At 49.6% G+C, this 13,996-nt stretch overlaps 1 protein-coding gene across 1 annotated transcript in view; it reads right to left on the reverse strand.

Moving 5' to 3' along the window:
- The window catches only part of DARS1 (aspartyl-tRNA synthetase 1), a 416,054-nt gene that overhangs the window by 70,624 nt on the left and 331,434 nt on the right, over positions 1-13,996 (reverse strand). The window contains exon 11 of the mRNA XM_085647532.1: positions 10,736-10,870. Within this exon, the coding sequence (XP_085503658.1) occupies positions 10,736-10,870 (135 nt within the window). The remainder of the gene's footprint in view (positions 1-10,735; positions 10,871-13,996) is intronic.

Raw genomic sequence — 13,996 nt, forward strand, 5'->3', positions numbered from 1 at the left:
CATCCGAGTCCAGACAGTAATGCGCAGCAAAGGTATGGACCGACTTCCAAGTGGCCGCCTTGCAGATTTCAGCAATAGGAACATTACGCAGCAAAGCCGTCGTGGCAGCTTTGCCCCTGGTGGAATGAGCCTTAGGTTTACCCCCTAAGGTCTTATTAGCTTTTTGATAACACAATTGTATGCAGGACACAATCCACCTAGAAATGGACTGCTTAGAGGTCGCAAGACCAGTCCTGACTGATCCATAATTAACAAACAATTTGTCAGACCTACGAATATCCTTGGTCTTATCCAGATAAAATTTCAACACCCTCCGAACATCCAGGGAATGGAGAGACCTTTCCGCTGGCGAGGAGGTATTCTGAAAGAACGTAGGTAAAGTTATGGTCTGGTTGACATGAAAATCAGAGATAACCTTAGGAAGAAATTTAGGGTGAGTACGCATCACAACCTTAGCATCATGAAATACAGTATAAGGTTCTTGACAACATAATGCCTGAAGTTCACTCACCCTGCGGGCCGATGTAATGGCCACTAGGAACGCCGCCTTCCAGGATAGGTGCTGCAATGAAGCCTTGTGAATGGGTTCAAAAGGCTCCTTCATCAGTCTGGACAGCACCACATTCAAGTCCCAGGAAGGCGAGGGAAGTCTGACGGGAGGAAACACTTTCTTCAAGCCTTCCAAAAAATCCTTGACCACAGGGATCTGAAAGAAGGAAGTCTGTGAAGGGCATTTCCTGTAAGCAGTCAGGGCAGCCAGATGAACCTTAATGGAATGGAAATTAAGGCCAGACTGCGCCAGATGTAAAAGATACGGAAGGATGACATCTCCCTTACATGTTGTCGGGTCAAAGTTCTTGGACTTACACCAGATACAGAACCTCTTCCACTTGTAAGCATAGGATGTCCTAGTGGAAGGTCGTTTAGACTCCTTCAGTATGTTCATACAATCGTCTGGTAGATTCAGATGGCCATATTGCACTATTTCAGGAGCCATGCCGCCAAACTCAAAGACGAGAGGTTGGGGTGCACCATCCGCCCCCCGAACTTCGTGAGAAGGTCCGGCCTGCACGGCAACCGCATGTGAGGAAGGAGAGACCGGTGAAGAAGGTCCGTGAACCACCACTGCCTGGGCCACTCCGGGGCGATCAGGATCATCCGCGCCCTGGACTGGGACAGCTTGATGAGCACCGCCGGAATCAGGGGAATGGGTGGAAAAGCGTACAGAAAGCTGTTCGACCAATCGATCCATAGCGCATTCCCCAGCGTCCCCCGCTGGTAGTACCTGGATGCGAAGTCTCGGCATTTGCTGTTTTCGGCGGTGGCGAACAGATCTACGTCTGGAGTCCCCCAACTTGCGAAGACTTCTCCTAGTACTTCGTCGTTTATGACCCATTCGTGGTTTTCCTGCGTCAGCCTGCTCAAGGCGTCCGCCTGAGCATTCTGCACCCCTGGCAGATGCGTGGCCGTAATCGTCAGTCCTCGGGCCAGCAGCCAGCGCCAGATCGCCTGCGCCTCCTGCGACAGAGTGCGCGATCTCGACCCCCCCTGCTTGTTGAGGTAATACATCGTGGTTGTATTGTCCGTCTGTATCAGCAGCGAGTTGGTCTGGAAGGACGGAAGGAAGGCCTTCAGTGCCAGGAAGACAGATCTGAGTTCCAGGAAATTGATGTGGTACGTCGATTCCAAAGGAGACCACTTTCCTTGAATCTGCAAGTCCCCGGAATGCGCTCCCCAGCCCTGGAGAGAAGCATCCGTCACTACACTCGTCGTGGGAATGTCCTTGTGGAAGGGAACCCCCTTGAGGAGGTTTTCCGCCGAACAACACCACTTCAGAGACTGAAGAGCATGCAGCGACAGTCGTATCTCGTCGTCCCAAGAGCCTGTCCTCTGATCCCACTGATCCTCTAGGCACTCCTGCAGTGGTCTCATGTGTAGCCGTGCGTGAGGCGTGAGGAAGATACAGGAGGCCATCGATCCCAGTAGAGAAGACACCTTCCTCACTGTCGTCGATGGAGCAGTCCTGAGGTCCTGAGCCTTCCGAAGGAGTGATAACCGTCTCTCCTCCGAAGGAGACACGCTTGCTGACCGCGTATCGATGGAGGCCCCCAGGTACTGTATGCACTGGACCGGAGTCGTGATCGATTTGGACATGTTGACGTGTAACCCCAGCTTGTGCAAGAGAGCGCACGTCCATCGGAAGTGATCTTGCGCTTCCGAGAAGGATGAAGCCTTGATCAGCCAATCGTCCAGATACGGGTAGACAAACACCTTGTTCCTCCGCAGGTGCGCTGCCACCACCGCCATGCACTTCGAGAAGGTCCTGGGCGCAGACTTTAGCCCGAACGGCAGTACTGTGTATTGATAGTGATTGGCGCCAACTTGGAATCGCAGGAACTTCCTGTGCTTCCGTGCTATGGGCACATGGAAGTACGCATCCTGTAGATCTATGGCACAGAGCCAGTCTCCCCGTTGCAGCTGAGGGTAAATCTGGTGCAACGATAGCATGCGAAACTTCTCTCTGCGAATCCATTTGTTTGCCTGTCGCAAATCCAGAATGGGCCTGAACTCGTTCTTGTCCTTCTTGCGAACGAGGAAGAACCGAGAGTACAGACCTCTTCCCCTTTGAGACAGAGGTACCTCCTCTACCGCCTTTTTTCTCAACAAGATGTCTGCCTCCGCCTGGAGCTCTCTCAGCTGGAATCGAGAGCTGACCGGCGGAATCGCTGGAGGCGGGCTGATAAACCGAAGACTGTATCCATTGCAAACAATATTCAGCACCCACTTGTCCTGAGTAATTTTTCTCCACTCTGCCGGAAAAAATTGAATGCTTCCCCCCACTGGAATGGGTAACAGTTGAGGGGGAAGTAACCGCTCAGGGCCGAGACCCGGCCGGGCCCTTGGTAGTGGTGGTAGCCTGCTGGCCTCCTCACCCCTCTGGCGCTTCTGGAAGGGCTTGCGGAACTGCTGCTGTTGTTGCTGCTGCTGTCCCGAACCCTGCCCACGCCCTCTGCCCGAAGACCCGAACCTCCTTTGGAACGGGCGCTTCTTCTCCGCCTTCTCCAACCAGACGGCCGTCAGGGTTTCCGCCTCCGCCTTCATGCGGGCCATCTCATCATCCGCATGTTTCCCGAACAGGGTTTCCCCCGAGAAGGGCAGGTTGGCCACTCTTTGCTGCGCCTCTGGCTTGAGGGACGTCAGTCGCAGCCACGAATGCCGCCTCTGGTGAACGCCATGACAGTATGCGTGGGCGGCCAGCAAGGATACATCCGCCGCTGCGCCGATCACCTGATTAGAAACCAGCATGCCTTCGCGCACTGTCTCCAAGAAGTCCTCCTTCTTGTCCCGGGGCAGCAGGTCCGCATACTGCTGCAGGGACTCCCACAGGGCCCGGTCGTAACGGCCCAACAAAGCCCCTGCACTCGCCGCCTTCATGGTGGTGGCGGCGGTCCCACACACCTTCCTGCCCGCAGAGTCCAGCCAGCGGCTTTCCTTGTCTGGCAGGACCGTCGACGAAGGGGCGGTCGCATGTTGCTTCCTCGCCGCCGTCACGATGACCGAATCCGGCTTCGGGTCCACTCTCAAAAAGGTAGGGTCCGACTCCGGGGCCCTATACTTTTTCATGAGCCTGGAGGGGGCGGCCTTCGTCGTTGCGGGAGTGAGGAACAGCTCCAACGCGGGTTCCACCAGTCCTGGTACAAGAGGCAGTAGAGGGCGAGACAGATGTTTCTTATGGAGCGTCTCGAATATCACGGACGTCGTGGGTGTTGGAACCGTCACCGTGATACCCAACTTTGCTGCCCCTCTCAACAGCACCTCCTGGAAAGAGACCAAATCGTCCACCGGAGACACCCTGGTCCCCGGTGAGTCCGACAGCGTCGGGGAAAAGTCTCTGGTCGAGGAGCGCGTGTGCGACCTGGACCTGTGCCTCCTACGGCGTCGTCCTGAGTCCGACGATGACCGTCCACGGCTCCGTGACCTTCTCCTCCTGTGAGAGCGGGAGCGCGACCTCTTCGGCTTCGGCCTGTCCGCCGGTCTTGCCGGGCCCGGCGACCGCGGGCGTCGTGGCTTCGGGGTTCCCTGCGGCGGAGTCGGGTACCTCGGAAGGGAAACCGACCGCGGGGGAACCGGCGGCGGTCCCACTGGAGTGCGTGGCAGCGACCGAGGTGGGGGCGGCGGAGGCAGTGTCCACGGCTGTGGAGGCGGTGGCGGAGGCGGTGGCGGTGGTGGAGGCAGAGGCGGCGGCGTTGGTGGTGGTGGTGGTGGAGGAGGCGTCTGAGGCGGTGGGAGGGGAGGAGGTGACGGAGGCATCCGAGGAGGCGTATACACCACAGAGTACACCGAGTCCGGTGAGTCTCTCTTCCTCGACGTCGACCTTCGCCTCGACGGCGACCTTCGCCTCGACGGCGACCTTCTCCTCGACGGCGACCTTCTCCTCGACGGCGACCTTCTCCTCGACGGCGACCTGCGCCTCGACGGCGATCTTCGCCTCGACGGCGACCCTCGCCTCGACGGCGACCTGTGCCTCGACGGCGACCTGTGCCTCGACGGCGATCTCCTTGACGGCGATCTCCTCGACCTCGAGCGTCTCGACGCCGATCTCCTCTTCGGCGGCGACGTCGACCGTCTCCTCTTCATCGACGGCGAACGGCGATCTCCCCTCGACGGCGAGCGCCGACGCCGGGTCCGATCTCGACGCCGGCTGCCGGACGGCGCCGAGGACGGCGTCGTCGCCGACGACGCCGATGTAGTCGACGGCGGCCTGCGCCTCGACGGCGATCTTCGCCTCGACGGCGACCCTCGCCTCGACGGCGACCTGTGCCTCGACGGCGACCTGTGCCTCGACGGCGATCTCCTTGACGGCGATCTCCTCGACCTCGAGCGTCTCGACGCCGATCTCCTCTTCGGCGGCGACGTCGACCGTCTCCTCTTCATCGACGGCGAACGGCGATCTCCCCTCGACGGCGAGCGCCGACGCCGGGTCCGATCTCGACGCCGGCTGCCGGACGGCGCCGAGGACGGCGTCGTCGCCGACGACGCCGATGTAGTCGACGGCGGCCTATTCAAGTCCCTCGACGCCGATCGTCGACGCCGCTTCTCCCCAGAGCCCTGGGGGGACGGCGAACAGACGGTGGTCATCCTCCTCGACGTCGCCGTCGACGCCCTCGACGGGGAGTGGGAGCGCTTACTGGTCTTCCTGCCCCTGAGGAGCCCCCCAGAGGCCTCAGTATGGGCCAAATCAGCCCCTCCAGACCCACCTGGTGCCTTCAGTCTTCTCTCCTCCAGAACTTGAAGCCTGATTTTCATTCTGTCCCTCAGGGTCCTGGCTGAGAACGAGTGGCAGATGGTACAGTCTTCAGGCACGTGGGACTGGGGAAGGCAACCTATACACACCTCGTGTGGATCAGTTTTAGCCTTCTTTCTACCACATTCCGGGCACTTGTCGAACAAGCCAGGCATGTTGACAGTACCAGCTACTAAGCACTTGAAAAAGCGACAAAAATACACAAAATCTCCAATAAACCCTTGAAAAAGGGAGAGCTCAATGCTCCAGGGTCCTGCTAGCAGGAGCCGGAAAAAAGAACTGAAAGTAAATGGGACCTGCTGGGCATTCTGGGATACTGGGGAAAGTTCTGGAAATCTGGAAAGTTTTCTTAAAGGCACAGTATCCTGTTCTAAGCCACATAATGGCAGCCTATGGGGCTTGTCTGTCCACTCCTTCCTCTCTATCATTCCAGAGGCTGTTGCTGGTAGAGCCAGGGTTTTTTCCTATGTGGAGAAAAACTAGACAGGCAGTGCTGTTTGTGGATGTTGGTGGAATTCTAGTTGAAGTACTGGACAGTGCAGCCTGTGGGTATAGGCTGCATTATCTGTCTTTAAATTAAATTATCTCTTAAAGGTGTATGCAGGTCTGCATGATTTGTCACCTTTTAGAGATTATTTTTTATTGCTCCGGGGTCCACGCACATGGGCGGGACTATTCACTAGATTATGACTATACACAGAGATCCCCTACTACAGAACCTGAGGATCGACTCCTGGATCTGACAAAGGGGAGGATTAAACTATGCATCGTGGGGGTTCATTAATTCGAACCAATCAATGGTCTGAACTGCTGTCAGCTTGTTTACCTTTAATGGAAAGGGGGAAGAGAATTTTTATTGAGTGTGTAAACCGTCCAGCAGTGGATGGAGTCCTTCTTTGCGATGAAATACGGGAAGAGGGAAGACAGACCCTTTTTGAAGGACAAGGCAGGTTTCATGGCACTTTTCAGGAGGGGCTTCTCCATGTTTTCAAGAAGTTTTTATGTGAATCTCTGAGGATGGGGTGGCCTCAATAGTGACAGACAAGTGAGTTAAACAAACAAAGATCACTCACCCTGCCAGGACAATTTACTGATAGCAGAAACCACCCCACCACTCCCAAGCTAGCCACAAAGAGAGGCCTTCAAATCAACACACCCATGGTCCAGTCACTCATGCACCGTCTAGGCAGAAGACTCTGCAAAGGTTGAGAGGGAGTAGAGTGCCCCCAGCAGGAATGCCAGAACTGAGCGTATAGTTGAGTGTTCTACGGGGAGGGAAGAAGGTCAGATGAAAAAGAAGAGGGCAGCCTATCCTCCTCTGGGCTTGGATGGGACTGCTCTTCGCCCAGGCATGTGCCGGGGCGCACCCCACACTATGGGCTGTCAATCAGGCAGAAATAGCCACGAGCTGCGGAAAAATAGAAGTGCCCCGCCACCTCTGGCCTGAGACAATGTGGATGATGTGGTCTGCCCACACCACTTCCTGTTTGTGAGTTCCTAAGTGAGCTGTATATCATAGCAGCAGGGAACTGCAGGAAGTCCCAGGAATTAGATTTAAGACTAACGGTGGTTGTAGAGGGGAAAGTTCTTCTTCCACTGGAGTGGCCTGTGTCCCTGCTGACAACACCGTTGGAGATGATACAGGGACACTTAAGGGACAGCGAAGCCCAAGTCAGTTGAGGAGCCTACTCAAGTTTCCCCAGAAATGTCTCCTCTGAAACCAAGATCAATGAACCCCAAGAAGAGGCACTTGGCCAAGGTTTCGGATGGAAAAAAGGCTCTTCTGGCCTTCAAACACTGGCAAACCTTGGTTGGCAGGAGGTTTAGGGCCTGGCTGGTGTCAACAGAAAGTAACTCGGGCAGGACAGCACCAGACGTTTACTGCAGCACATCATATACGCAAAAGTCAAACATATTCTTTCCACTAAACAAATCAATGGCTTTTGTCATGAGATTCTTTCTTCAAGTGGAAAGACCTAAGCCATGCTTAACATCATATGCATTGCTGGCCCAAACTGAGAATAAACATTACTCCTCTTGGAACACGACTTGGTATGAGAGAGGCAAATACGTCAAAATTGTTCAAGAGTTTGAGACCACAGCTGGCTACGATACAATCAGCATTATCATATCTCACAAAAAGACCACTAGACTTGTAAATCTTTTAGGTACAGTTCTCTAGACAGTTGACCTCCATGTAGAAAGGAGACAGTGAAGCCTCACATTTTTCCGTAAGGCAGCAATTACCACCGCAGACTTGGTGTGGTGGTTCCCAGAGACAAAGATGACATTGTCCTTGGGGGACCTGCGTTTGTTGCCCAGAAACTTTGAGATTTTGAACCTGGAGTAAGGCTTCTTCTACAGTTCATAAATATCTGGTCCTCTGCTGGGACCAAAGGTTTTTAAGGAGACAGCTGAGGCTGTCAACAGCACAAAAAAATCCCACCATCGTAAGAGGGACAGATACTGCTATAAGTGCATTTGCTAGAATAGAAAAATACATTTTCGTTGGATGAATGTCCACACTACCATGATCATCAGTGTTTGGAGCCAAATCCAGATCAGGCAACCTCATATTTTTGTGGAGCGTTGCAGAGATGAATAGGTTGTTGGGTATGTCCACAGAATTTGAGTGCCCAGCTGAATTCTCCAGAATATAGGCAGCACCCAGGATCTGCACTGGTAAGATTGGTATATTGTGTGCCAAAAATGTTGGCACTGGTGCCTCTGGTAGTGACTCAGCTGGTACCACTTTGAAGCATTATGGAGATAGGTACCGGTACCAGGCGTGGCTGGACAGGCTCTCAACCAAAGAGGATTTGAGCCATACCACTTGCTTGAGTCTTAGCATCCAAGAGATCCACAAATGTCATAGCCTCCTGCTGACTTAACTCCTTAATGGGCCATTTTGCCCAGCAAATAACTCTGGTGGTACTGTAGATTTGGCTGAAATCAGACTCTCTCTTCATTTTGGGGTGTAGGCCCTTGGTCACCAACTTGGTGATGTCCTCGCTCTCGACTACCATTCACTCTAAATGGATTGTGATATTAGGAAGGGAGGATCAGAAGCAGGGATGGCCTGATTACATCTGGAGTCAACAGGTTTCTGCAGATGGAATTAGTCTGCATCAAATTAGCAATGTAACTACTCTGATTCACTGGAGTAGGACTCAACAAACTGGATCCACAGGAGGATACTGACTTATACCCACAGCAATACTCTACAATCAGGGGTGGAAAGTGATTTAGTTCCGAATAACACCTGAAGATGGGAGAAAAACTTCACCTTGAGCTTCGAAGTTTCAGTCCCACTACTCCCTAAGAGAAAAGCATGCCAATGATGTGCCTGGTGACAGAAGCTTCATGCCAGGCATGGACATTGACATGCCCTCATGGTGTACCAGGGTGTGTGGACGGTACAGTCTCTAAAAATCCTCGGCTACTTCGTGAAATTCGCTTTTTCCTGGGATTTTACAGACATCCCATGTCTGGTACATTCAACAAATGTTTATTAGACCTAGTGCTTTCAACTCCCCAAGGATTAATAGCACTAGTTCTGTTTGGCCTGTAAGGGTCCTCTCCTGGTGAGGAGGGGACTTGGAAGGGGCTGTTCACTCAGCTAGTGACATAAGAGGGCTTAGTAATTGCCCAGTTTCAGAGCACTAATGTCCTAAAATTACTCCTCTTAAAATTAAAGTACGTTTGCCCTGAGATGGGATTAGACTTTTTCTGCTCTTCCCACAAGTGGGTTTTTAAGAGATCATGTCCTAGTTGGGACACAAAATAAAGACGTGAAGCAGTTGATTCTTATACAAACAGGAAACTCGGTAGGTACATGGTACAGCAGCAGCAATCTGCATTTGACATTTGTCCTATGCTGTGAAACTAGAACATTGGCACGGGCAGCCCAAGAAGAGAAAACGGCAGCCAGTAAACAAAGAAAAAGGTCGCGAAGGTGCTCTGTGGTACAGAATCACCGAGTAGGAATGAAAGTGCTTTCAGGTCACACCGTTCAGCAAAAGAAAGCAGACTGGTGATGGCCTACACCTGCACTGTGGGTGATGAAAAGTGGCGCAAATAAGGTGACACAAGACAAATGCATTAGCTCTCCTAACCATTACCTCTACACCACTTCCTCCTTTGACCACTGACTCAGCACCATTAGCTCTGCACCACCATTATCTTTAAAACACTACTGTCTATGTTGCCATTATAGTAAAGTAATTACCAGAGAGTTGTTCAGGGTTACTAATGGAGCTAGGGTACGACCTTTAAAAAACGAAAATACATTAATTATAATTCATATATTTCATTAAAACATTTTCAATTGGTTGGGTTAGGGCATGAGTTAGGTACATTAGGGCGGAAGTACCTTGTTTCGAGGAGTCCGATTTTAGTAAATTAAACGAATGTAATTTAATTTAATTCAGGTAATACAATTTAAAATAAAACAATGAACATTGCTAGGGACAGGATTAGCATTAGGGCTGAGGTAAAGGCATCTCACAAAATACATTTCAGTTAATGTAAATACCCAACATTGGCTATAGTTAGCACTTGGGTTAGGATGAAGGACCGTTTATTTTAATTTAGCTAAAACAAATATTTAGATATTTTCAATGTGGACGGCAAAATAATATACAGCTATAATTCATCTTATCAAATAATTATTGTAATTATAATTTATTTTATTGTACATACATTCAAAATGATGCACTAAACACTAAATGAATGTTCAAATAAAAGCCTGTTAATGGACAGTCTTGGGCATTAGTGATGGCGTAGAAGGTGATACAAGGAGATGTGGCAATGATGGTAAAATTATGGATACATTAATTTGAAGAAGCAGTGTAAGACGAGGTACAATTGTAAAGGAAATGGTAGCAGAAGTACAAGTGATAATGCGAGTAATAGTTAAGAGGTAATGTCAAGCGAGCTAATGTATCTATCCCATGATACAGGTGTTTTACCAGCAGCTTTGAGAAGCAGGCCTTTATTTTAAGTGGCAAACACAAATTGGAAATCAGAGGCCTTCAGGACTAATCAACTTCTAGAACACTCTATTCCTAAGTGGTCTCCAACAGTCAAAAAATATGCATTTCAATTTTCACAAATGATATCTTGCAGTTTCTCATGCGGGAACTTATAAATATTGGAAATACCCACACACTCATTCTCCCAATCATTTCTAAAATAGAATGATCATACCCCCAGGATCTTCCGGCCTCTTTTAAACCAATGGCCATCTACTCCTAGCACCAAATACATCATACCACCCGTTATTGCTACTGCATTTCTGCACAGTTTCTCCTGACGAAGACCCAGCACGCATGTGTGAGCACGTGGGAAAGGGGAAAGTGAGAAACAAAACTATAGCAGGTGCAATTTATCACCATCTTTGTAAACTGTAAATAAGTAGCAACAACATGCCTGGTCCGATGCAGAAAACTTTTTCAAAGTCAGCACAAATACACATTTGCTTGTAGAGCTGTGGAGACTGAGCCAGATAGGCGCTGGTTTTAAAATAGGAGACGGTAAACACATTGGCTCCTCCCTCACTTGCAGCTGCAAAAGCAAAAACATTTTTTACAGTTGTTAGATAGGACAGAAAAACATTTAGTCTTATACATGCCTATTTTTTTCATACGAAATGTAACTTATGACAGTCAACAAATATTTACACTTCTATCATTATGAATAGCCATGTGAACCTGGAAAAGTTGCAAACTTTCCATAAACTTTTTTTTGTTAAAAAAAAAATCATTACGATATACGCCATAACGGGATAGTGTTAAAATTAAAAAATCATTCAAGTGTCATACGTTTTACAAACTTTCGAAGTGTATAAAAAGCAAGTGCAACAGTGTGAGAAATAGACTGCCACATTCAATGACCACCTTCGACAACAAGCAGGTGGTGATTTAATGGCAGCTGATTTGACAAGACTGTACTTTCGAATAAAGTGTGTGTGTGCCAGTCACGTAGTTCTACTCACTTGACGCCATTATGCGCCCGTTTTTCGTTCTCTTTAAGCAAATTTCGTTCTGAATAAGTACCCAATAAGCCAGTGGAGCAGATGTATATTCTTACAAATGAGCAACCGTTCTGTAATCTAGTTTCTCACACAGGTCCAGCCCTTTCACTACGCTCCTATCATTCCATAAGACGCACTTTAAGATAAAGCACTGGAGCAAACACACTCTTCAGTCAATCTCATACCGAAAAATAACTTGGTTCCAAACATCGAACCTAACGTTCCACCCACTTATTTTACCTCTCTAAACTGTCGGATTGGTTACACTCCAGCTCCTTACATTTCTGGGAGATCAGTACAGTTGCCTCATGATTTATTGCAGCTTGTGTGTTAGCTTTTGGTCCAAGCTAATTTCAAATGTTTGAAAAAGACCAATAGTCCAATGTTAATGTGTAACTTCAAATGAGCTCTTCAAATGGGCTCCCGAGTCAGCGATATCTCTGAGAGCATCCATGCAACTACAAGTGGTCAACGAGGCCGTTGACCAGAATGCGATCCCTTGAGGCGCGTCTTCAGATGTAGTTTATGCCATGCTGCTCTTTAATGCACGTTAGTTATAAGCACAGGTTTTAAGGCAGCAGTCTCACAGTATGAGCACTGAAGAGCAGGAGTATGACTGGTGATCTTCATTAGGATTCACATCACCTTAACTATAATCATAAAATGTGATTTCACCTTTGCACTGTGGTAATAAATAAATAAATGTGCCAAGTTTTATGCTCGCTATCACGGTTGAAATGAATGAAATGAAATGAAATTTTGTACTTGTATAGCACACTGCTGCCCCAGCAACGGGGGGCGTTCTGGCGCTTGTACTCATACTGCTGTGGAACCCTTCCTGGCTTTCCCTATGAAATGTCCACTCCTAGGCACCCCCAAGGTGAAGCCAGGCATCCCCAGCGCTGTTGGGGCCGTTGTGGAGATTAAGCAAGCTATTGCCCAGAGTTGCAGAGTGGGACCCATGATTAGAGTAGGCACGGAGGCGAGAATTATCAGGTCCGAGGAAATTGAGCCCAAGGCCCGCCGAGGCGGGAATTGAACCCTGGTCCCGGGCCAGATCTCTGCATCAGGGTCTGCCGCTCTAACCATTGAGCCACACTTCTCCAGAGGGGGCAGAGGGGTGGAACAGCAGGACATTTTCAAGACTTCCCCTCTTGTGAGTCAGATCCCTCCTCTATGTACAACAATGGTAATAAATAGCATGTTGGACTTTACACATCTGCAAAATATACTACACTCTATGTACCTGCATTTATACTATATATGTTTACCACAAGTGGTCTCACTGGCTCGGAGATTCACAGGCTGCTGGCTGTTTTCGCAATTTATGCAGTAATTATAGCTAGGACTCCCTTAAGAAGTTGACCAAAGCAGTTGAGAACTTCACCTCAACAAAGTAGTTAATGCTCAGAAACAAATACATGATAATTGGCGACCAAGCCTCGTGTTAGAGCAACACGGAGTGCATCAGGGTGAAGCCGATCTCTGAACATGGGTTTCTCTATTCTGCAGCAGGATCACAGAATTATGAGATCAACTGTGGTGTTCTGAAGTTTAGCATCAAGTGCAGCTAAAACACTGTTAAAGACCATGCCTCTAACGCTATATGGTTCAGAGCTTTGTAGCATTAAAGAGGTCACAAATGAGGAAGCAAAAGCCTACGTTTTTGAGTTCTTTAGAGTTTACTACCACTAACTTTCTAAAAAAATGAGAAAGGGGAACTGAGTACCTTGTTGCAACCCAGCTCAGTAACTGTTCTAGATAACAATATTACAAATGGCATCAAAGCGCGAAGAGGACTCAGAGAGAACTGTATAAAGTGAGCAGTATGTGCATTAATTGAACAAGATGCCTTTGGTAATGCCTTATAAAGTAGAGAATCTTTCTAGCTCAAAGCTTTCCAGTACCGAAACCACCTCATCTCGGAAGAGACAGGAGCCATCAAAGGGCATATCTATCAAAGATAACGTCATGTCCCCAGAGAAGCCAGTAGTCCTCAACAAACCGTGGCATCGCAGGGCAACCGTTGACTAAACCGCTCTGCCTAGGGAGTCGGTGGTGTCTAGTCCACATCTACTGGTGAATTTAGCAACATCCCTACTTCTGGCAATAGCTTCGGAGAGTACAGCCGAGATGTCCTCCGGAACCGATGACAGCACCTGCACAACCGCATCCCACAGGGCGTGAAAATAATGGCCCAAAAGGTATGCGGTGTTCACCAATCGCAATGCTAGGCTGAAAATATTTTGTTGCCTAAATTGGCCAGCCTCCTGGATTTCCGATCCGGCAGTTGGGCATGAGCCAGGATTTACATGAGAAGTGGGGACTTGGACCACCAAGGTCTCCAGGGTAGGGTGTTTCATGAGGAATTTGGGGTCCCCAAGGGTGGGGAGGTGGCCAATAGTCCTGTTCACAGGAGCCCTTGTGCTGGGCTTGGACTAGTTCGCAAGTAGAACATCAGAAATTGCTTCAATAAATGGGAGAAGCGGTTCAGAAGGGGACACTCCCGGCTGAAGCACTTCCGTCAAGACATTATTCTTGACTGCCACAGAGGGCAAGTTAAGGTCTAGGACCTCAGCTGCTAAGTACTACTATTGAGAATGATGCTCCCTCCTTCGTCGCCACGGTAGGGAAGAAAGCATGTCAATATCTGGAGA

Source organism: Triturus cristatus, chromosome 3_2 (genome assembly GCF_964204655.1).
Source record: "Triturus cristatus chromosome 3_2, aTriCri1.1, whole genome shotgun sequence".
Lineage (NCBI taxonomy): Eukaryota > Metazoa > Chordata > Amphibia > Caudata > Salamandridae > Triturus > Triturus cristatus.